Source organism: Antedon mediterranea, chromosome 11 (assembly GCF_964355755.1).
Source record: "Antedon mediterranea chromosome 11, ecAntMedi1.1, whole genome shotgun sequence".
NCBI classification, from domain to species: domain Eukaryota; kingdom Metazoa; phylum Echinodermata; class Crinoidea; order Comatulida; family Antedonidae; genus Antedon; species Antedon mediterranea.
In genome coordinates this window covers 3,361,058-3,385,039 of record NC_092680.1, presented here as the reverse complement: position 1 = coordinate 3,385,039, position 23,982 = coordinate 3,361,058, and the positions used below count along the sequence as shown (strand labels likewise).

Genomic DNA, 23,982 nt, shown 5'->3' with positions numbered 1-23,982 from the left:
AAAACAGTGGGTCTTCAGAGCTGGATTCACAACCTTCTAATCGTATATCCAAACTAGATTGATGTGAACATACTAACAATCACTCTTATGACCAGAATGTACCAATAATTAACTAATTATCAGATCAAATCTGAAAATATCCATTAATGTAATACAACCCATCAGCAATTCCCTGCAATCAATTAACAACTCGCTATTAGGTTTTCTATTAGGTCCTGTGTCTTTTAGAGTGAAGTATTAATATACATAATGAACTATTAACTGATATACTGCAGCAACGCTGTTATAGGTATATTCGTCCAGAATCTACCAATGATAGGTTTGTGTCCAGTAATGATAAGTTTGTATCCAGTAATGATAAGTTTGTGTCCAGCAATGTTAAGTTTGTTGTCCAACAATGCTAAGTTTGTGTCCAGCAATGTTAAGTTTGTTGTCCAACATTGCTAGGTTTGTGTCCAGCAATGCTGAGTTTGTGTCCAACATTGCTAGGTTTGTGTCCAGCAATGCTGAGTTTGTGTCCAACATTGCTAGGTGTTCTATCCGACATTGCTACAGAAGTTTTCTATTCAACATTGCTAGTTTTTCATCTAGGTACTACTGCTTCCATCCGACTTGGTATGGTAGGTTTCGTACCCAGCTACAAAGGTTTTTACCTCCAAAAACTGCTTGGTTTTAAATCCACCATTGCTTTCACATTTAACATTGCTATGACAGTGTCCAACTGCTAGGTCTATGATACAGCTTAGACTTTCCATCAATTGATGTCATTGTTAGATCTTTATGCTTCTCTGTCAAGAACCAGCTTTCAAAACATCAATCCTTTTCTTCATAAGTAACTTTTTGGATTAGTTTGTCCTATATGTTTGTGGTTTAACCCTTTTCTCGTCAGTCTTCTGCATCAATAATTAAATTTGAATTATTTTTGCTGTGACTTTCTCAATCACCTAATATGGCGTATATCATTTCGTGATTCCACAGATACATTGCATACTCTGACATTAACAAATTCTGAACAGTGTAGTCAATTTTGAATTAGTATCAGGAACAGAAATACTACAATGTGTTTAAGAATCACACAATATTCTATGTAAGTAAGTGCGGTGTATCTTTACCGATCTGTCTATAAACAACTAATGCATGGCCAATACATTAGCTAATGTTACTAACGTCTAAAAATTAAGTGCACTGGCATTCTTAAGTAAGAGCGTAAAAACTTAGAACTCTGTTGGTCATGAAAATGCAAAATAAACGACATAAGAAATTCATTAGGATCAATCAATAAGCGGGTAAACGACATAAAGCAAAATAACTTAACGTTGTGTTCAACACGAGTGCAACATATTAGGGATAAATTAGCTAAAGAGAAACTGATAAGAATTTTATAATGAGGTAGCTTATAAGACATCGTGAGAACACCATTACAACAGCCATTAGCCGAATGCTACGACAGTGTAAAATAGAATTACCTTTCAACAAGAAAAATGATCTTGGCAATGGTTGTAATGATAGTGTTATGGATATGTATTAAGATCTGAAAGACGTGACTTGAGAAACAGACAACGTACTTACATAATAATAACATCATTAATATTTCAGACAAAATTTGATGAATATTTTAACAATAATAAAATTACACTTAGTATATTTTATGTTGATAATTATTATAATTATAATTAAAATTTCTTTTATTTTTTCTTTTATACCAATGCATTTAAAAACATAAATTTGTCATATTGATAATATACCTGCAATTTGCAAGTGAAAATAGCAAATAGCCTTTTACACTGTTAAAAAAGATGCATAACATTCAATATTGGATCGAAAATTTATCCTCTGCTGGCTAAATGTATTTCAGACTATTTCAGAATGTTTGACACTCAATGGAAAATACTATTTGGTAAAATGACATCACGATGTCACAACTATTGTCATGTCAGATAACTTTCTTAAATGCAATTTAATGTTCGCAATATAGAGCCAAACTCTGGACTAGACCTTGGGATTGGAAGGCAAGCACAGAAACATCAACATTGTGGTGAATTATGAACCATATATTTCATAGTATAAAGACAAATTAGCATGCATTTATTTATTGTTAAAATACATGTATAATAGATCGTTAAATATCCGTAGACTTTAATTTCAAAAGTTAATCATGAACTGGGGATGGTAATCAATTGTACTTTTTGTCGGATAAGTAATTAATTGGAGACACATTAAGGACACAAAAAGTGCATGATTAGGTGGCTCACCTCAATAAAAATTGCCAACAGCATACAACTCATCTCCTGCTCCAGAATTATCTTGTTCTCCGAGTTGTTATGGCAACAGGCAATGAGTGTAGGAAACAAAATGGCCATAAGACGCGGATCGCTAAAGTACTGGAATGGTAATGCACACAATTGTTGCAGGAGGGTTGGGGTTTTGCCAGATTGAACGATAATCTAAAAAAAGAAAGAAAAGATTTTAAAATGTTTAAAAATGTTGTATCGATAATTAGAAAAAGAAACAACCGAAATAGTATAAAAAAAAAAAACCAAAAATCTGAATAAATTGCATTTACAAAATCATTTACATTTATAGGTAAAAGTATAATAGATAAACAAATAATAATAATAATAAATTGATAAATAAAATCCAATATTAAAATACATTACCAATATAAAAATATCAATACATAAAAACCAAAAATTAAAATTCATTAAAAATTCAGGTGATTATAAAGTAGATTTATAAATAAATATAAAATAATTATTTTCAGAATCAGAAATAATTCTAGTGAATTATTTATTTTTTTATATATTTTTCTCTGCAAGTTATGATGTTTATTCTTAAAGCCAGAGCATTGGCGAAATAAGTTGGCAGAGAAATGTGGGTACTGACAATTATACTCTATCTTTCTATCTTTAATTTTTATCTCTAGAATACATTATGTTGTTTTACTATATATCTACACATAGCATCGTAAACGATTTTTCATGTAGTGATATATTTTGCATATAACTCGGGAATTAATGTCATTTTCTATTAACAGCATATGAATTCATAATTGAATGATAGTACAACACTTAAGCGAGTAGTATAATGCACTCAATTTCAGACTGCCTGCGACTTAAATTCGCAATAAGAGCACTACACACAAATCCCTCGCAATCGCTCAAAATTACGACCTTGAAGATAAGTGCCCTATTATAATTTCAAGGCGACAGGTTCATTCATGATTTTCATTAAAGTTTATTCGATTCGAAATGTATCAAATCGGTTGGAATAAATTTCCACAAATGTTTAGATAATTTGTTTTTCAATGTTGTGTTAAAATTGCATTAGAAATTGTAATAAATGTGTTATTCTAACAATAAGTATCATGTAAAATAAATGAACTAAAAAGGATTAACCATGAATATTAAGAAAATATCACTTTAAACAAAAAGATGAATTAATAATTCCTGCCTCAAATATAAAACATACATGCCACATGCTTTTAAAAGCCCATAAAAAAAAACAGTGATTTTGAATTAGAACAAATGGTGATTTATCAATAATTTATAATGTATGTCAGAAATGAATCAACATATTAATAATGAATCGAAGGAAATTAATTTCGTCTAAAATGTGAACACTAAATTTACAAATTCTTACACAGGTATTCAGTCTAATGTAACAACAGTACAGGTTCTCACCAAAATATTTATTGTTTGTTCCAGTATTTTTCATAAAGCTCGTAAAAATTTAATAACCAAACACCTCCTAGTACAAACAGTGAGAATCCATAAGGATTTACCTGGCACACTGGGGAGAAGCGGACAATAAGCCTGGGGGTGCCCGACGCTCAGGTAATCTAATTCACAGTGAGACTCATCAATAAAATATACAATTATGCTCTATATATTTCTATGAAATCATAATGAACTACTTAACTAACACTTATCAAGTGTACGATATTTGTTATTTTCATAAATAAAATAATTAGTTTTTGGAAGCATTGCTTTTAGAAACATTAAAACCCAAACTTTTGATTATGATATTGAAAATGATGTATTCTTTAATATCTCACCATTTTTAAGGGTCTTTCACACCTTTTGCGACACAGTTCCGGTTCCGGAAAATAAAACTCCACATGGCTATGCGGCAATCGATATGCACATACAGTAGCCACGTGAAAATGAAACATTGACGCGTTCGATTAGATTTTTCGAAGCTGGACCGGAAATGTTTCCCGGAAGAGGTGTGAAAGACCCTTTAAACAGGTTTTCCTATCACCTATCCCCTAAAAAGTGAAAATTTTTATTTCAAAAGTTGAGGGTGTATCAATGAGTGTCAATAAAATAAGAAGCAGTGTCAATCAATATCTAAAACAACTTTTTACAATCTACAAATTATTTTGGTCATCATTGAATTCATTAAAAGAAATAGGATGGGATATTCAGATGTCTTTTTTCACTAAACTCCTGTGAATTATTTTCTGGCAAGCTGTCATTTGGGCGCTTTAAAGTGCTAGAGAACAGAACAATAAAATGGTTCCTCTGCATCAACTACAGAGTCTCTATAGTCCAATAGTCATTTACTTATATTATTATAAGGGAAAAAATATTGAATTTAATATTTTTAGTTAAGTAAAATGCAATTGGACAAAATAAAAAAAAGTGCCCTAACTTTGAAAGATAGAATAGGCTTAGTATTAATAGAGGAATATAATCTCTTATATAATACAAAATATATAGTAGGTGTTTAAAAAGCACATTCATAGTGTAAGAGAGTGCAAAATGATGTATGTACTGGGTGCTTATGGATATAATAGTGAGCTTGTACACCTACGCATTATTGTGTAATTGGTCATTACCTGGCCCCCAAATCTGGAAAAAACTTAAACATGACATAACTACCTCTGTCAAAATAAATTGACTATTTAGTATTATCTATCTATTATTAAATCTCTTAGACAATATGAAATTGAATTAGCACCCTAATTAAGTGGTAAAATGTAAGTATGTGATATGTATTTTAATAACTTTTAATGTTGAAAAAAGTTACTGTTCATACACTATAATACTGAACATTTTAAATTTTGAACAGTATGTTCATAATTATATAATTTACCAAGGAATGCATTTATGTAATATCTCAAAAAAGTTTATGATCGAATTGAATGATTTTTTTCGAAAACAAAAGATAAATTATTATTTCCATACGATAGGGATGATACAAATAGACTCTATGTATGAAACGGCAAAGATGTAATTAATATCCTATGAATAAATCATACTGGCGCAGTTTGATTAAGAAATAGAAAAGTTCAAAAGTACAATTACATTTTGTAGTTTTAGATAAATAGATAGATAAAGATATATGAATGACCTTGAAATTCCATTCAACTGTGATCTTTTTAGAAACTCTATAAATCAGCTAACAAATGGGAGATAAAAAGAATGAATGATTTCAACCAAAATATTTATTTGTCTCTTATTTTAAAGGTAACCAAAATTAGGTCAAACAAAAATGTTTTTACAAAAGCATAATGCAATGCGATTTTATTATGGTGCATGCTGTACTTTATAATTGAAGGAGGCGACGAAAATAAAAATAGTTAGACACTATCAAGAAATTGTGAACTTATCTTAATAGGTATGATTACAAAATGGTAATTTCTTCCTTAAAAAATAACATTTGGAAGACTAAAATTGGAAGACTATATTGGGGTATAATATTATTGGGGTTAAAAATTGTTTATTGTCAATTTTATATTTTGTTATTTCTTCTTTTTTTTTGCATCTTATTTAGAGATTCCTATTAAATAGGAGAAAGTTAATAAAATATTAAATGTAGTATTTATTATGTCAAATTGTTTGTAGGAAAAAAAAGAAAATAAAGAAGGACGACAAAAAAAACTGTGATGAGTTTAACAAGAGCTCATCCTTTATCACATTTGAATGTAATAACTACCAGTAGTGCATTCAAGCAATTATTTTCATTTCCAATCAGTAAAATGTACTATTTATTATTACTATTTCCATGTTATTGTTAGAAATATTAATTTGTCCCCACCCAAATGAATACACTCCGACTGCACTACTTAAGAAAACAAAGAATTAATCTTAAAATAATAATTCAGATTGATGATTGTGGTAGTGTTTCTGTGAGACCAGTGATTACATACATTGCTGCTTTTTAATCAAAAAATTATAAAAAAAACCTTTAGAGAAAAAAAGAGGTTATATAATTAAAGATATATTGTCCCCGGAAAAAAATTAAAATTTTTTTTTTTATTATTCCATTTTAATAATAGTTATTTACTTTTACCAAAAACTGGATCGAAAAAAAAAAGATGATTTACCTGAAGAAAATGTAATTCCTTTAAATTAAACCGTTTTGTTTGTCTTTTTTTGAAATCATTATTTGTTTTAATTTTTTTTTACAGAAGTGAATAACTGCAAAATGGCCTATTTAAAGTCAGATTTATTAATCATCATTTTTCATGTTACATACATCTTTAACTAGAGAGTGAACTAGCGTGTGTTTTTTATAAATTAACTCTTTTATTTTTGGCCAAAAAATGAATAATTTTTTTCCCTTAAAGTTAAAGGACAATATGAGACTATTACTATACATATCTCGTCAAAATGTATAATTATTATTACATTTGCTCAACTTATTTGACAAAATTAATAATGAGGTTTGAAGGCCAAATTTACACAAACGAGTGATTACAGTGAGAGGTAACAACAGTAAGCGGTATCAGTAGCAGAAAATAGAAAAGATAGAAAAATATGAATAGAAAAATATATAGAATATCATTTGATATAATTAACTTGATCTAAAACTTTGGGTACTTTTGTACAAACAATGTATTAAAGTAAACATACTTCTGTATTGATAATCAATAGTATTATTATTCAATCCTCAATCAGCAATATAACCTTTAAGATTATCAAGGGCATGGCCTTAATATTTTAATTTCAATTTATGAATTTTTTTCCCAAAGCAGCTGCTGATCAGCGAGGGTTTAAATTAACTAGACACCTGTCCGTGGCCGTCTCCAAGTCACTCTCACCTGGAAATTGCAGATAACACTCCGAGTGATGTACAGAATGTTTAACCATAGGTAGAGTGTAAACTCAATGAATTATGTATATGGAGGGAATTTGGGAACATGAAGTTATCAAGAAAACAAACAGCATGTGTAGTACACACAGTCAAAAACGAACGTGAAAATCAGGCCAAGACATTGAGGCGACACCACAGGTTTCACACCTACCGTGGTTGGCTCTTGCCGTATTAAAAGTGACGATGCTATGTGTATATTTGACGGTTGAAAGTAAGCGTATTGCTGCTGGGTATGTTTAATATTAATGAAATGAAATGTATTTTGTTTCCTTTTTCTGTTCTTGTCTTTTTCTTTTTTGTAGAGAGGTACAGTACATTATATATATACACAAATATAATATTATGAAATGTTCTTTCAAAATAATAGAAAAAAGTTCATCAAAAAACACAACGTTTTTCATGAAGAAAAATACAAAGTTGTTTTATGAAGAAAAACAGAACTTGTTAACTTTATAACTTGTCTATTAATTAATAAAATTCTCAATATATAACTTATAACTCAATTATTTTGGTTTTTTTTCGCACAGCACTAGATCATTCCTCTACTGACTGTAAAGTTGAAAAACTATTTTCAAGTGTTCTTTAACGTGAAGTGATCAGACAGACACTTTACCATCTGCGAACAAAGACGATGGCGTTACGATCCAAGATCTGCGCTAATGTGCCCGAAATCTCAACTCATATTTAATAGATTTATTTCCATTAAATCTACTTTTGTTCGACATTAATATTAACATGTAATTTCCACTGGCGGGATTACACTTGACATGTACTTGAACTTGTAAGCATTATATAAAATGCTTACATACTTCATGCTTGAACATTTTTAGTTCAAATTCACAGTAATTAATATTTTCAAAAAATAGAAATGTAAAAGGGAAGCTTTGAGAACATTTTCAGAAGTGAAAAAGTTTTAGTAGATTTATTCTGCTTCATACTAACAAACATTAACTTCTTTAAAATATTTATTAATTAAAGTTGAGAGTATGCATTTTTACAATAAGATTCCAAGGATCAAAGAATGCTGGCAATAAAATATATAAGTGTGTTGTTTTCTATTTGTTAGTTTTTTCAAATTTTAAATTGTTCTGTGGTTTGTATGCTGGGCCCTCTGGGATAGCAGTCTGATACTGAAAATTGAACCAGTATAAAGAAAAATCAATTTAAAATGTCACGTGACACTTATTTTGAAGATGTCCAAATTTAAATTTCGTGGTATGTTTAACTTAAATTACTAAGTAATCTTTCATACAACATCCATCTAGAATGTAGACACCAAAGAATTACTACCAACTTGCTCGTGTGCACTTTAAAGAACCTAGTACATCTTTCGAGACGAGTAGGGGGTTACCCCGGTGTATTAGTACATCACAGCCACTGATCACCAACTGGGCCCTCTGGGAGATCAGTCTTTGACTGAAGAGGTCACCCAGTATAAAGATAAAAAAAAAAAAAAAACAATCAACCACAATATCTATAGAATTAAAGGAATATGCATGGCAGGTAGCATGGTTTAAATGTGCAAGTGCAGGGTGGAACATGTACTGTGTGTACTGTATTCTACATCAATGGATGCTTTGCAGTTTGTTATAATGTTTAAAATCAGAATTGAACTATAAGGTGCAAATACTGAACCCTAAATAACATGTGTACAGATGCATGCTAAGCTCAGAGTGTTTGCACGCTAGTCTGTTCCACCACAACCACAACCACCCCCACAAAAAAAAACAATTGAAATTAAAACGGTAGATAAAGATGCTTGTGTTGATTGTCTAGGACACAAAGGTGCGTTGAACCTACATATGACAGATCTGTGACCCATATCCAGTTAGGTTACACAAATTATAAAGGACTATTATCATCAAAATAAAATAATATGAAACATCTAGGAAATGCAATTTGTAATAATAGAAATCTATTTGAATCTAGTTTATCTATGCAAATCATTATTATATTCATGAACCTCAAATAATATATTAACCTACTTTATTCTTACATAGGGCATATAAGCAAGCTCTCAATGCACTGTACATAAATTAGGATGAGAAGTGGCAATATTTATACAATAATATTTGTAATTTATATGTATTTTTGTATGTGTACGCCATTTGGAAAATGAATTTCCAACATATTTTATGATGAACCAATAAATATATTATCTTAATTTGTTTGAAAAGGAAAGATTTCAACTGGGTCTTGGAACAAGTTTAGAGTTGTACACTGTCTGATTGAAATTGGTAGAGAATTCCACAAATGTATATTTCTGAAAAGTACTTCCCAAAATTCATATGAGGGACTTTACTAAACAGGACGGGAAGTTACTGGACTGTGCTCATGATTAATTGGGCGGAGTTTGGCGTGAAATTCTGTCGTCTTAAAGAACATCTTAGAGGACAATAAAGTTGACATTTTTCTGTGTACGGACAACAGCTAGAAATAAGGTACATATAACTTTAAATATACAATTTAAATTAAACGTAAAAGTGGAATTTTCAAAAACTCTAAATAACATTTGAACTTCTAATTGAAATGTTTAACATTGATATGATTTTAAAACTTGAATTTAAAATAAGTTTACCTGGTTTTCGTGATGGAAGACGGTGAAATAGCCAACAATCAACATAACTTCATGTAGGAGATCACTATAGTTCACATAGTGACTACAATACCAAATTAAATAGGTTGCAATGTGTCTGAACTCAAGGGAGATTCCTTCTTCTCCTAAGGCACTCTGCAATTACAAATATGAATATTGTTATATCTTAATAATGTGTTGAACGTATCTGAGGTGTTATAGGACATGTTTAATTACAACACTGTAATTTGTTTTAATATAAGGACAGTGAGATCTGTACATAACCAATATGTGAATGCAACCAGGCACAACGTTGCTTAACTTGATCTGACAACGCAGTATGCAATGCTAGTTTCATGTTGCACTTTATTTTGCAATTCAGTTACTGTACCTGTAATATGGTAAGATCAAGCAATGCAATGTTACTAAGCATTCGTATACCAGCATTCACAACACTCAAGGTGTGTTCTGGTAGCTCAGGTGGAGTGACTGCATCCCCACGCGAAGGAGCACCGCCATGGAGTAGTACACCATACAGCAATGAAACAATACCTCCAAGACCAGTGGCTTGGAATGTAACAATTAGCTGCGTAGGGTCTTCATGCTTGCTAGCAAATACATCATATGATCTGCAGGAATAAGATATATAGATGTAAAGATGTTCAAGTTCAATAACAATGTACTTAATGAAATAATTTCAATATTCAGACTGGGAGGGAGTGGGAGTTTGGATATCTTACTGTGATAATAATAATGTTATGTTTGACAAACTCCTTTAGGTTCAAATAAAAACAGTCAATCTTTCAATACCAGTCCCTTTACATTCATAATACTAGACTTGCTAGAAAACCAGACATATTAGGCCAGTTCAAAAGTGTACGGTATTGGAAGTCTGTTATGGCAATCCAAAATGAACAGTTTTTTTTCCAGTTAAGCAAGTGACTGTATTTTCACCCTAATTGTATCTCGTGGTTGAAAACTTATCATTCTACACTCCTTTATCTACAAGTAATGGCGTTAATTTTTTAACAAGATGTCCAAGCCTTCTTTATTCTACAGATTTCATAATTCACATACTTTGATGAGGTGACAGTGACAAACTTAGTAACTGCAGCAAGTACAGCAAGGCCATGTTGCAGGAAGTCTGCACTCTTCTCCTCCTCATCTATCGTTCCTCTAATGCCGTTAAAATAGGTGGTCAACTTATCAACAACTCCACTGCATACCAAGTAACTACAATCAAAATATATAGAAATATTGTTCAACAGCATATATGAATAACAATATTGATTTAAATCATCACTTCTGTAACAGTGGCAAATGATAAAAGTACAAAACATTAAACACAATTTCAAAAAATAGATATTTAATTTCTTTCTTTTTGTATTATATCTTTATGTATTGTATTGAAAAATGGGAATGATAGATAAATTGTAACGAAAAAAAACCATCATAAAATACTAAAGTTAAAACTTAATTAAGAAAAAAAAGCACCAGATACAAATAGAATCCATCCTTTAGGAGACCCCTATGAAAGAAACACTATCCCCTGAAACAAACAAGTGGAAATTTAACACCACAGCCAACCTGTATTAAAGGGACATTCTATCTATCAGGTGGTATAATCCCCCTGATACAGGGGCTATTTTGTGAACCAGTTCACCGGGGTAACCACCTACACTTCTCGAATAATGAACTGGGTTCTTTAAAGTGTACACAGGTTATAACTGTGTACACTGGAACGGTTTATAGTCCTTATCCTTGTTCCACCACCAGAACTAGGAGCGAGTCTCGAACCCTTGCCAATGCTGTTGGCTCTTTAAATACGGTAAACAGCGCCCCTGCCTTAACCGATCAGCCATTTGACTCGCTCAAAGCTTATTATATTTGTAGCAGTAGAAGGTATTAATAAAATAAACTGTGTCTGCATACCTGATAACATCCTGACCCCACTGTTGAAAAGTGTCAGCCTTCTTCTTTTGGGCCTCACCTCGCTTCTCATTTACTGGGTTACTCGTAGTAGTTGGCCCATTCTTGGAAAGACAAAGGAAAATGGAAGAAAGTACTTGCATGATATGGGTAGCTACAGGATCAGAGGGAGGTTTCCAATTATCGGAACTGCCACTTGTGTTTAGTGGAGAGAATTCTTCATCATCAGGTATAATAGTCTAATTTAAATAAATAAAAAAAAATCTATAATTAATGGAATACACATGGCAATAATATTCTGAATAATATAACAAAAAATTGCAGAAGATAAACACTTATATTGTTATCAGTTCAGATTCAGATTTCTGATTCTATTTTATTTGCCAATTTAAAATGGAAATAGTACGAGTACATTTTCAACATTAAATTCTAAAATGTATATTAATAAAATTATAAAAATATTTAAACATACTCGAGATATATTATTTTAAATCAATCAATATTTAAAAACAGACATGAAATACCACAGGGATACAATAGTTGTTCATGTTTATGAAAATACTACTTTAGAGGATGGGCTAAAAAGGGTTCTAGTTTAATTCCAGGTCAGTAAAGGACGGGCAGCTTTTGGTTTTCAATGAAGAATTCAATTTTTTTGACTAGTTGGCAAGTACACACAGATAGTACAGAAAATTGTACATTAGGGTGATCTTTCAGCTCTAGTAATTTACAATATCAAACTTTATGCGACAAAAAAATGTGATGTGCTTATATATGGACACGATGATGTCATATCACTACCATATTTTGGACACATCACACTCTTTTTTTACCACATAAACATTGATAGTGTAGACAGATCATTACATTTATTGTAGTCTAGCCATGAAAAATTGTTTGCATTATCTTCCCTTTTAGTTTTTAATTAATTATATGAATTGAATAAGGTTAAAGGTTAAATTACTTGCCTGTAATTGGTGCATCAAACTATCAATCAATGGTCCTAATTTGTTGCTATAGAGACAATATTGACAATTTTCAAAACAGCCTTTGATAGCTAATTTTAATACATTGGTTGCATTGCATATAGTCCTGTAAAATGAAAGGTTAAATTAATTAAAGCATTTATACCAAAATAGATTAGAGCGAAATATGTGTGTATTCTTTTAGCTATTACGCAATCTATAATCAGTGTATAATCGCAAGAATTATCAAAATATCAAAGCTGTGGTACCAATAACATAATATCTTACTATCTTACTATTAATACAACAGTAATACTCTTGTGACCTATACTAAATATAATCTATAATAACATCTATCTCTACCATAGCGATAAAATCATTATCACAATCGTTACATAAGACTGAACACATTTTGTTTACTGTCAACCGCTGCTTCTATTTTCTAGGCCTTGTCTTTTAGGGTGATCGAGTGCGATCACTCACCTAACACACTCCTAAACTGCCCGTGAGGAGTGTGATTTTTCACGCTTAATTTTTCTTTAATCTTCTACACACCAAATACAAACAACACACCTACAGCACCCCTAAATGTATTGAGGAGCGCAATTTGTAGCACACCTATAATTTTCAAAAGACAAGGCCTGATATTTTTCCTAACAAATTTGGGATGGAGGAAAAAGCATTTCTTTTTAATGGGGACATCAACAAAATTGAGTAAACAGTGGCTAAAATTCAAAACTTTATTGACATAATTTTAACTTCAATTTAAATTTCTTAGCAATATTAATATAGGTATTTTTAATGCTGTCTACAGATATTTTCATGTTAAGCTCTGTCTACACTATCAAACTAGTTTGACAAAAAAAGTGTGATGTGCCCAAATATGGTAGTTACTAGTGATATGCTTACATATGGTAGTGATATGACTTCACCATGTCCATAAATGGGCACGCCAAATTTTTTTTCACATACAATTTGATAGTGTAGTCCTAACATTAATAATAATAATCTAATACTACTAGGCTAGGCTCAGTTTATAAAGGCCTAGTCATAAATCGGTGGTACAGATCTTCTACTAGTTCTAATACTAGGCTGAAAATGACCAACATAACACTGCATTAAAAACAAACATATTGAAAATGAATGGAAGAGAGTAGCTGGCAATCTATGCCGTTATAAAACAAAATCTTGGTATGATTTTTTGGAAAATTTTGTTCTTGACAAAGAAGACCTTAGGCACAGATTTTAGAAGGATCTGTGGAAACTATAACTATCATATATATGGCATAACCACATCACAACAATTATGAAAATAATCATATCAGAAATATCAAATCAACATTATATAATCAACATTTTAAAAACACTTACTTAGCAGGCAAAGCAGCTGGTTTATCATCATCAGACATACAAATAAGTAAGAGCACACGAGAGAGCGTTGATATACCCCCTACTGATCGAAATAAGGTTTGGTTTGGTTGATCCTACATGGAATACAAGTTTATAAATAAAATAAGTTTTGAATCACACTCCTACACACAGCTTTAAGTATTAAAGTATTATAGTTTATTAATATCGTGTCAATAAGATGACGAGTGATGATTGACAGAAAGTTATCTTAAAATGATGCCAAATATGGAAAATTATATAAACAATGCTTAAAGTAGTGATAGGCACTTTTTAAGCCATGGCCTTATAATCCCAACATGTAACTTAGTGTAAAGCTAAAGATTTTTGCAAGAAGTTGCAAAATACAGTAATATGGTCATTTGGTCAAATGGTGGAAATGGTGTTCATGGGTTGACCTTCTATGGCACGTGTGCATTCATGTTATGTGTGAAGAAAAGTATGGTCATATGGTGGAAATTTGTGTTCGTGGGTTGACCTTCTATGGCACGTGTGCATTCATGTTATGTGTGAAGAAAAGTATGGTCATATGGTGGAAATTTGTGTTCGTTGGTTGACCTTCTATGGCACGTGTGCATTCATGTTATGTGTGAAGAAAATTATCACAATATCTAAAGCTCTGTCTACACTATCAAACTAGTTTAACAAAAAAAGTGTGATGTGTCCATATATGGACATAATGATGTCATATCACTACCATATTTGGGCATACCACTACCATATTTGATCAAATCACACTTTTTTGTCAATTTAGTTTGACAGTGTAAACCGAGCTTTATTAAATATCCAAATAACAATGATTAAAAAGAATATAAAAAAATGTTAAAATATAATAACTTAATATGATGATGTTACCTTTTTAACAAGAATTCTTCCTATTTCTCCTAATGCTCTATCAAGTGCCGATATTTTGTTCTGCGGCCATTTCTTATTGCCTTCTGATGTTAGGTACTTGTTAATGTCTTTGGTCAGTTTCTGTAATCTGTTTAAAAGACGTAATATTGTAATAACATAAAAATGTTGCTTTTTTAGTTTTCTAAGTGAAAGCTTGTTAGAACAATTTTTTTTTTTGGTGTTGAAGTTGCACACCAAGGATAACTTTCTACTGTAAATTCTTTAAGCTCTATCAAACTAGTTTGACAAAAAAATTGTGATGTACATAAATATGGTAGTGATACAGTATGCCCAAATATGGTAGTGATATGACATCATCATGTCCATATATGGGCACATCACATTTGTTTTGTCACAAGTTTGATAGTGTAAACAGAGCTGTAGACTTGTTTCAGGTAGGGTCCTTCTGGTGGTGAACACCGGAAGACAATTCCCTGCTTTTTCAAAGAGTGTACTTGCGTTCTTTAACATGCAACAACAGCTTAACGTCTCATTTGAAAGACAATAAGCCATCTACATGAATTCCTACCCGCCTTCGATTTACATCCTAGGTTTTTTTTATAACATAAAGCTCTGTCTACACTATCAAACTAGTGTGATGTGCCAAAATATCGTAGTAAGATAACATCATTATGTCCATATATGGGCACATCACATAAAGTTTAATAGTGTAGACAGAGCTTAACTCACTTAGCACGGCATTCAGACGAGCCACCTGCTTGTGACTTGCATGGTAAGTTAGTTTCATACTCCTTGCCCCTTAAACTCATTCGCTGCCTCAGCTTTCTAGACCTCTTTCTTAATCCCTTTTGACGTTCTTTCTCTGCAATTTGTTTAGCGTCTGGCTCATCAGTGGGTGCTTGAACGATATACTTTAGAGAATAGCTCTCCTAAAATAAAAAAAACATCTTTACAACAATTCTTGTTTTGTTATATATTGATGGAAATAAAAAAAAATAAAATTTATTTGGTAAGTTTATTGGTAACTCGAAGAAAACATTTTAAAATTTAGTTTAATTATTTAAATAAACAATAGTTTACCCGGTCTTCTTCCGATAACTGCAGATCTGCATGTTTTTCATTGAATGCCAAAGCATGCTTTCTTCCCTTTAAGTGACTCAACAGGTACACCTCTGAGGGAATCTATTAAAAAAATAACAATAATTGTTAATTGAATCATATCACGAAGGATCCTGGGAAAGGGTCTTCAATATTTAGGATTTAGAACATTCCAGCTGTCAATGACTTGGTTTGTCAAAAAATTGCTTTCCAATTGTCTTGGAAGCGAAGTGGGGAACAGGAGGTTGCATGTAATAATTATTTTTAACATACTTTTCTTCATTCTATTATTTTAAGCTAAACATATTCTAAATAAAATAAAAAGATAGTTTACTTACAGGCATATTGCAAAGAGTACAGATTTTTTTCTTTTCATATGGCTTTTGTTGCGGTGCCAAATCGGTTGTTCTGTAATGTCTGAGCATGCTCAGTTCGACTGCTTTTTCTCGCTTCTGCTCAAGATGTTCAGTGTGACGACGGGAACTTTCATCTTGCTGTTGGAACAATATATTACAGTGAATGCAGTAGGTCTATTGCTTTTTCAGTGTATGAGAATGATAGCATAAATAATAACTAACAAAGTGTGGCCAGTTATTAACTTTCTTGAGGTCCATGTCCATTAACATAGAATGCATTTAATGGCTTGCATTTAATGGCTTGCATTTTCTTTACAGTGCACAGACAAATTAAATATACACTAAATAAATAACACACATTAATCATAATTAATTTGTTGTGTAATAAATGATTAAACTAAACCTTTTGTTGTATTTTCTTTTGTATTTCTTCTTCCTTGGCTAACTGAGCTGCAGTGAGCGCTGATAATCTCTGTACTCTATCCCTAAAAAAAGTGGATTTACTCAAATTACTAAAACTGTCATCAAGGCAAATTCCTTCACTCCTGCCCCTTTCCCCAGGAAGGGGCGGGGGACTATCCCACTAGTTATTTCTTATATCATCTTACTATGTTATTCATTTCATTTTTTTTTACTTTTATTTTGGAAACGGACATATCCATAGTTAAAAAATCAATTGCATAAATAAGTTTTAATAAAAAAGGCAGACACAAAAAAAAAACACCGGTATCAGATCATCTCAGGATCTCCACCATTTATGGAATATGTGTGTGTATATTTTATGTAAATTTGTAAATGTAAAATGTATCCAAACTGACAAGCACCCGTTTCTTTTGGTACCTATTGAATTCAATTCAATTATTTTATTTCGTCAAGCACTCAAAAATTATCTTGCTTGTCAAATATATAAAAACATTTGTAACTGGGTCAATAAATGTGAATAAATAAAAACATACCTAGCTTTTTCTTTAGCAGCGGCTTCTCTAGCCCTATCTCTAGCATCTCTTATCTGGTATATCTTCTCCTCTTGTAACTTTCTCTGTTTCTGCATTGCTTCCAGCCTAGCCTGTCGCTCTTCCTCTAGTTGTCTTCTCCTCTCGTGCGCTGCCTCCTCTTTAGCCTGCTTCTCTTCAGACTTTCGTTGTCGTTCTTCAATGAGGTCTTGCAGACGGGCCTCGATACCTTGGTGTCTGGAAAGTATGTCAATCTTCTTGTTTTGAGCTTCCAATGAATTTATAAATGCAATTTCATTTGCCTAAAGAATAAACAGAAAAGGATGTAACAAATAAAAAGAAAATAATAATATCTTTTTCCCAAGCTCAAATATTTATGTTTATTTTAATGAAAAATACAGGTCTTAATTGTTTATAATTATGTATATTTTTAGTTTGTTAACTATTCCCACAACCAGTCACCCTCAAACTGGACCAACATTTCAGTTGCCTAAATAGTCTTATATTGTTTGAAGGTTTACATGGCGATATCAAATGTTGATATAAGTTTGCGGTACACACATATATTTAGTTCTGTAAAGAAGCAATAGTTTATTTTCCATTTTTGCATAAACATTATTTATAGAAATTATTTAGCAATTTTTTAAAGAAAATACTGCTTTTCAGAGAGATGTTTAAATTTGCCTTTAAAATGTTGTTACCTTAATGTCCTCGGTTCTAGCTTTCTTTACAATGGCTTGGAGCTGAACTTGGCGTTTTTCTTCCGCTCGTTTCAATTTTTCATCCATTTCTTTCTTGCGTTGTTGAATCAAAACTTCTTTCCATGCTTGAACCTCAGCAATCTAAAAAGGTGCTCTAAAGCTTAGTCTAAAGCATGGACGTAAGCAATTTGACCATGGCAAGTGAGTGATTATTTGAACTATTACGTGTCATTGGTCAAATCCTTGCACTGCGTCCTAGTGGGATCCAAGCTAACCAGATATACTTGATTGAGTAGGGTTGCACTCAGTTGTGGATTTTGTGTTGTTGGGAAAATCAAGTACCGTATTCATTTGAATAAACGCCACGGGGTGTTTATTGTTCAGGGGGGTTTTTAGAGGGGTGTTTATTTTGAGGGAGGTATTTAATCGGGGAGGCGGTTTTTTTTTGCGTTTTGTATAATTAAATAAATTCTTCCTAAATATAAAAAAACAGAACAAAATTAATATCAAAAAGATGCAGTAAAATTTTTATCAAAATGCTTGATCAATTGTAGATAATTGAAAGTCTATGAATTCTCCTACACAAATAAAAGTAATTCAATATTGTGTGTATATGCATGTGTCAGTTATTTGAGTAAAAAATTAAAGGCCCCGGGATGTTTATTTGAATTGAAGGGAGGCATTTATTCCAAATGGAATTCTACAGGGGTGGGTGGGTCGGTCGTTTATTTGAGGGAGGCTTTTAACCAAACCAGCTATTTTTTTGAATAAATACGGTATATTTGATAAGCAATGGGAATCTATGTAATATAAAGTATACACACTCTCTCATGTAGACCACGTAGTTTCTGTCCTTTTTCTTCCAGCATAATCTCTCGTTTCTTTTTTGCTTGTGCTTGTCTCTCCTCATGAATCTTCTTACTTTCAGCACGTGTCCTGAAAAAATTTTTCCGTTATATAATTTGTTACTCACAAGGATATATTGAGATCTGAAACAGCTTTGATGATTCCAACGTGTAAGGGCGTGTGGCGCAGTGTGTTGGATGTTCGACTACTGATCGTGAGATCAAGGTTCAAATCCAACTCTCACCGCATTGCTTGTATCCTTAAACAAGATACTTTACTTACGTTTGCCTCTCTCCAAACAGATGTATAAATAACAATTCAAATTACATTTATCAACCTTAAGTCTAGCAATTTGAATCGCATGCTTAAACATAATTTAATGTTTAAACCAACTCCCTGTTTAAACGATTATTCTAGTTTTCACATGTGCAATTGTAAAATTGACTGAAGAGATAACTTACTTTTTCCTAGAGGGTGATGAAAGCTTTTCATGCATGAGTAGAGCATGTCCAGGAGGCCTAGCCTCCAAGTTGTCATCCAGGTCAACCATATCGCCCCATGACATGCCCTGCTGATTTCTCTTTTCTTCAAATTCAGCACACAGATCATTCCAGTCCATTGTACGCTGAGAGGACTCAAGAGAGCTTATGGTGTTCTGTTTAAAAAAGTTAACGTTCATTTCGTAATGATTTTCAAACAAACATTATATTCACGAAGGTAATTGAGGATATTGATTATATAATTTTTTTTATTTCACCTTATTTATAGAGGGTGCCCCTGAACAGTGTATGCTAACAATCAAGGGACCTTCTTGATGAGTTATGATAAGTGTCTGTGTGTGACAGTGGCTGTGTGTATGGTATACTAGCACCCCGGGGTAACCCCCCTAGTCGTCTCGAAAGATGTACTAGGTTTTTTAAAGTGCATAGATTTTTGTTGTTATATATTTCCACTTTCTGTTGCAAAGCTCACATTTGTTTTGTTGCAGAGGCTCCTCAAGACTAAGGCTGTGCCTTGTGAGGAGCCTAGGAGTGAAATATTGAATTAAAATAAAATTGTGTAAAGGCCTTACCCCAAGATCACTATCTCCCTCATCTGTTTCTACAGTTTCTAACTCTTTATTCTCTTCTTCTTCAAGTTCCTTTGTCAGATTGGCTTCTTCAGCTATAGCCGACGCCAAGGCCTCCTCTTGGTACTTCTCCAGTTCACTTGTCAGTGTTTCTTCCTCATTCAATGCAGCCATCACAGCCTACAGGAATTATAGAGAGTGAGTCAGTGAAACTAAAGCTCTGTCTACACTATCAAACTTTATGTGACAACAAAATGTGACGTGACCATATACATGCTGATGTCATATCACTACCATATTTAAGCATATCACTACCGTATTTGGGCACATTTTTTTTTGTCAAACTAGTTTGATAGAGTAGACAAAGCTTAGGATAATATGAAATATTAAACAAAAGTCAATGGGTTTCTTAAGGTATGATTTTAACTCCTTCAAATGGATAGATGAATACATGGATAGGAAAAATGAATGGATTGACAAAAGGATAGATGAAATAATGAGGAGGAGGTGAGTCCCGTGTTCTCTGAACGTAGGGGAATGAGCTGTTAGGAGCTCATTGTACTAAGCCTCGGCATTATGTGGTAGGGTGGCCAGTTCCTTTCCACGCCGCCTTTTTTCTCCCTAGTATTTTCAACCAGGTACTCATTTTACAGCTGAGTGAACTGGGAGTTGTCAGGCATTGAACCCGGGTCTATCTGTACGACAGTCAAGTGTCCTAACCACTCGGCTATCCAACTCAGATGAAATAATATAAAGATAAAATGAGTAAGGTGATAGAACAGAACATACCATAGATACAGTAGACAGATAGAAGATGAAATAGACTGTTTGATAGACAAAGAGATAAAACGAAGGATGAATAATTAAATAACAAGAACACAAACACCCAACCTCCTCGTTTTAGTTCAAACAATTCTGCTCATGTTGATATCCCGACAGTAAAAAATATAATAAATACCTCAGTTAAATTTGCTTCAGCTTCAGTCTCATTCTCCTCAATTTCTATTTTAACTTCTGGTTTAACTGTAGATCCACTGACTAAATACAAAACACATTTAGATATTTAAAATTTGATTTAGGAAAAAACAAAGTATGTAGTCAAATACTACACTTAATTAAAGATAAACAAGATCTAAATGTTGCAATACATAAACCTCTAATATTCGTTCAATTGTTGTTAACTTAATACCCTTTTGCATAACTTGGTTTGAAACATGAACCCTGAGAAACATCGGAAGGAAAGTGTAGTTGCATGCTATTTGATTACTATGATTGGTCAGTTTAATACCAGGGCAATTGTGCGCAGTAAAAACTCATGTAAAATTGGTTATACAACTTTATACAAGTTGTTAACTTTTGCAGATGTGAAAAGACCACTTTTGATGTGTGAAGAAGAAATAACTACTTTTTGCTTACCTTCAACAATGGCAGGGTCTTGCTCTTTGATGTCAACATCCTTCTTCTGGATGTTAGAAGACTCTACTGGATGATTCTCCTTCTCACTGTCAGTACGACTCTCCTTAATTTCAACATTCTTTTTTTCTTCCTCAGTGATCTGTATTTTTTCTTGGACTGTTTTCGGAGTTCCGTTGCCTTGTGTTTGTTTACCATGGTTGGCAGGGGAACTGGAACAGGATGAATTACGAGATTTGTTCTGTTTACCCTGTTTTCCGCGTTGTACAGTCTCCCAGCCTTCTGTATCATCTAAAAAGAAGTTTTGTGAACTGAATTGTTGTTTGGGAAAACAATATCAAAAATAACAAAAAGGCAAACAGTTATAAAATTACAGAGTTATGATAAATGCCATACTAGTTAGCCTAAACAAAATAAACGAAATAAATACATTTAACCCATTGATTTTATTAATAATAATAAATGAAAACTTGTATAGCGCCGGTGTCCCCCACCCATGTAGAGCGCTTTGTGCATTAGCAACATGCGAGTACATCAGCGAATAGTGACGTCTTTAGGTTGGTCTTGAAATTGTTCAGACTAGTGGAGCATTGCTGGTAAACTGTTCCTTACACTTGGGGATGCAACGTAAAAAAAAAAACCTCTGACCCGACAGATTTTTGGCTCTACGCTCTTGAAGAAGGTTTTTTGACAATGATCGTAGGCCTCTGCGGGATGATTCATAATTGGCTTACAATCATAAAGTTTTACATTGAACATGCTACTATACATGTTTAAATATTCACCTTCATTGATTTCTTCTAGGACAGCATTTTGTGTACCTTTTGGCTTGTTGTTTACTGGAGTCTGTTCTTCTGTTTTAGGTTGTAGCGCTGCTTTGGCTACAGGTTTAGGTGTGCGACCTTTGACTCTATCAGCCCAACTTGTGCCAGATTCAACAAACGGTACTGGGCTCCTAAAGGAAAGAAATAAAAATAACATGGGGCCTTTAGGTATATTGTATTAAGTTTATCATTACTGGATTTTAAAACAACCTTGACCTGACCTGACCTTGGTAATGAAGCTGTTGAAACCAAAATCTTACCTTCTTTTTTCTTGGTTATTGAAACTGAGCGTCCTGCTGACTGGGCTAGGAGTGCTACCAGTGCGGAAGCCATCAGGGGTAGGACTAGTTCCAAGAGCCTTACCAGGTGATGTTTTACGTACCTCCCATGCAAGTGATGTAGGCCTAAAACAGAATAGTACACATTATGAAACACAATAATAAAAGGATCTATAAATCCATCAATGAATAAGCAGTCAAAATTTGAAATTTAAAAAAATGGAATTTAATTGACTTAATTATTTAGAAAAAATAATGTACACACCTAACGCTAGCTAAGCAAAGAATCAAACATTTAAATATATGATATTATTCAATCTGTGCATGTATGCTTAACATTTTAATATGTGATATTTTTATTTGTAATGACATTATAAAAGGTTAGTCTTTAACAGCAAATCATAGTTAAATTAAACAAACAATAAGTAACATCAACAAAAACTGTATTATAAAGGTTTAATATAAACTAAAAACAATTGAAAAAAAAAAGTTTGAAAGTTAACTATAAACTAACTATTAATATGTATTTTAATATCTTTTGTCCTGAAATATAAAATATAATTTTTACAGATTTAATCAACTAAATAATAATTATAAAAAATGGAATGACCAAATATGGAATAAAAAGTACATATTAAAGGTTTATTTCTGGCGAATATACTAACAAATAATTAGGGCCTATATTTAATAACATTTTTCATTTAGAGTGAAGTGAAGGATTCCGTTGGTATTTCTACAAACTAAATCTACACTATCAAACTAGTTTGACAAAAAAAGTGTGATGTGCCCAAATTTTGTTCGCATAAAGTTTGATAGTGCAGACAGAGCTTAATATTTTTACATACAAGAACATACAAATGAGGCAGCCATAAGGAATCGCTAGCAATGCAATAATTAAGGTGGACAAATCTATCTGCTTGGTAATAAATAAATACAAACCGCTGTCTACGAGGAGTAGTGCGAGCATCACCAGGCCAGCTTGGTGTGCGATGCTTTGCAGGAGAAGATGACATCTTGCGCACCTCCCACACCAAAGATGTAGGCCTAAGGTTTTGGTACAATAGTATAGAGAGACACAGGAGATATATGGAAGAAAAACATACCGTTACCATATGAAAACATTACCATAAGAACCTTATACAGGTTTTTATAAAGTATATTGCCTGTACATTGATTATAAGACTACGGTATTTAAATAATGTCGTCATTTTTTTTCCAACAAAGAAAGATTACTGTCAAAGATTTAGAAGTATTTACATTTCTATGATATGGATACAGAACTATAACCAAGCTATGGATGTTTAACATGCATGATTAAAATAGTTTATACAACACATAAATAAATTCTTGTAATTTGATTGGATGATATTGGATCCCAGATTTATAACTAATAGTACTTTATAACCTATATTGTTTTAAAAGCAGTGCAGTGCTTGCTGTGAAAGTACTACACAGTATTAAGAGTGGTTAAACCATGGAGAAAGCAAGAGTGTACTGAAGTGGTTTGGTATGTCTAAGCTAAAAAGGTATTGTCATTATGGTATGGGTTGAAATTGGTTTCATCTAATTACAAAGATCTACTTAAATGTTGTATAAAACATGAATATTGTAT

General features: G+C 32.4%; 1 protein-coding gene across 5 annotated transcripts in view; it reads right to left on the bottom strand.

Moving 5' to 3' along the window:
* Window positions 1-23,982, bottom strand: part of LOC140062456 (S phase cyclin A-associated protein in the endoplasmic reticulum-like) — a 94,638-nt gene that overhangs the window by 60,446 nt on the left and 10,210 nt on the right. For 3 of the 5 annotated variants that reach the window (XM_072108680.1, XM_072108682.1, XM_072108684.1), the window contains 21 exons: window positions 22,353-22,496; window positions 22,054-22,223; window positions 21,272-21,559; window positions 20,814-20,893; window positions 19,859-20,035; window positions 19,248-19,441; window positions 18,765-18,876; window positions 17,941-18,081; window positions 17,243-17,541; window positions 16,690-16,771; window positions 16,269-16,424; window positions 15,913-16,014; window positions 15,562-15,761; window positions 14,833-14,959; window positions 13,942-14,054; window positions 12,574-12,697; window positions 11,609-11,844; window positions 10,754-10,909; window positions 10,068-10,305; window positions 9,680-9,832; window positions 2,253-2,444 (listed from right to left, as the gene is read on the bottom strand). In XM_072108680.1, the coding sequence (XP_071964781.1) occupies window positions 2,253-2,444; window positions 9,680-9,832; window positions 10,068-10,305; window positions 10,754-10,909; window positions 11,609-11,844; window positions 12,574-12,697; window positions 13,942-14,054; window positions 14,833-14,959; window positions 15,562-15,761; window positions 15,913-16,014; window positions 16,269-16,424; window positions 16,690-16,771; window positions 17,243-17,541; window positions 17,941-18,081; window positions 18,765-18,876; window positions 19,248-19,441; window positions 19,859-20,035; window positions 20,814-20,893; window positions 21,272-21,559; window positions 22,054-22,223; window positions 22,353-22,496 (3,484 nt within the window). Of the gene's footprint in view, window positions 1-2,252; window positions 2,445-9,679; window positions 9,833-10,067; window positions 10,306-10,753; window positions 10,910-11,608; window positions 11,845-12,573; window positions 12,698-13,941; window positions 14,055-14,832; window positions 14,960-15,561; window positions 15,762-15,912; window positions 16,015-16,268; window positions 16,425-16,689; window positions 16,772-17,242; window positions 17,542-17,940; window positions 18,082-18,764; window positions 18,877-19,247; window positions 19,442-19,858; window positions 20,036-20,813; window positions 20,894-21,271; window positions 21,560-22,053; window positions 22,224-22,352; window positions 22,497-23,309; window positions 23,561-23,982 lie in introns of those variants that run through there. The other 2 variants (XM_072108683.1, XM_072108681.1) reach the window with 2 other exon arrangements.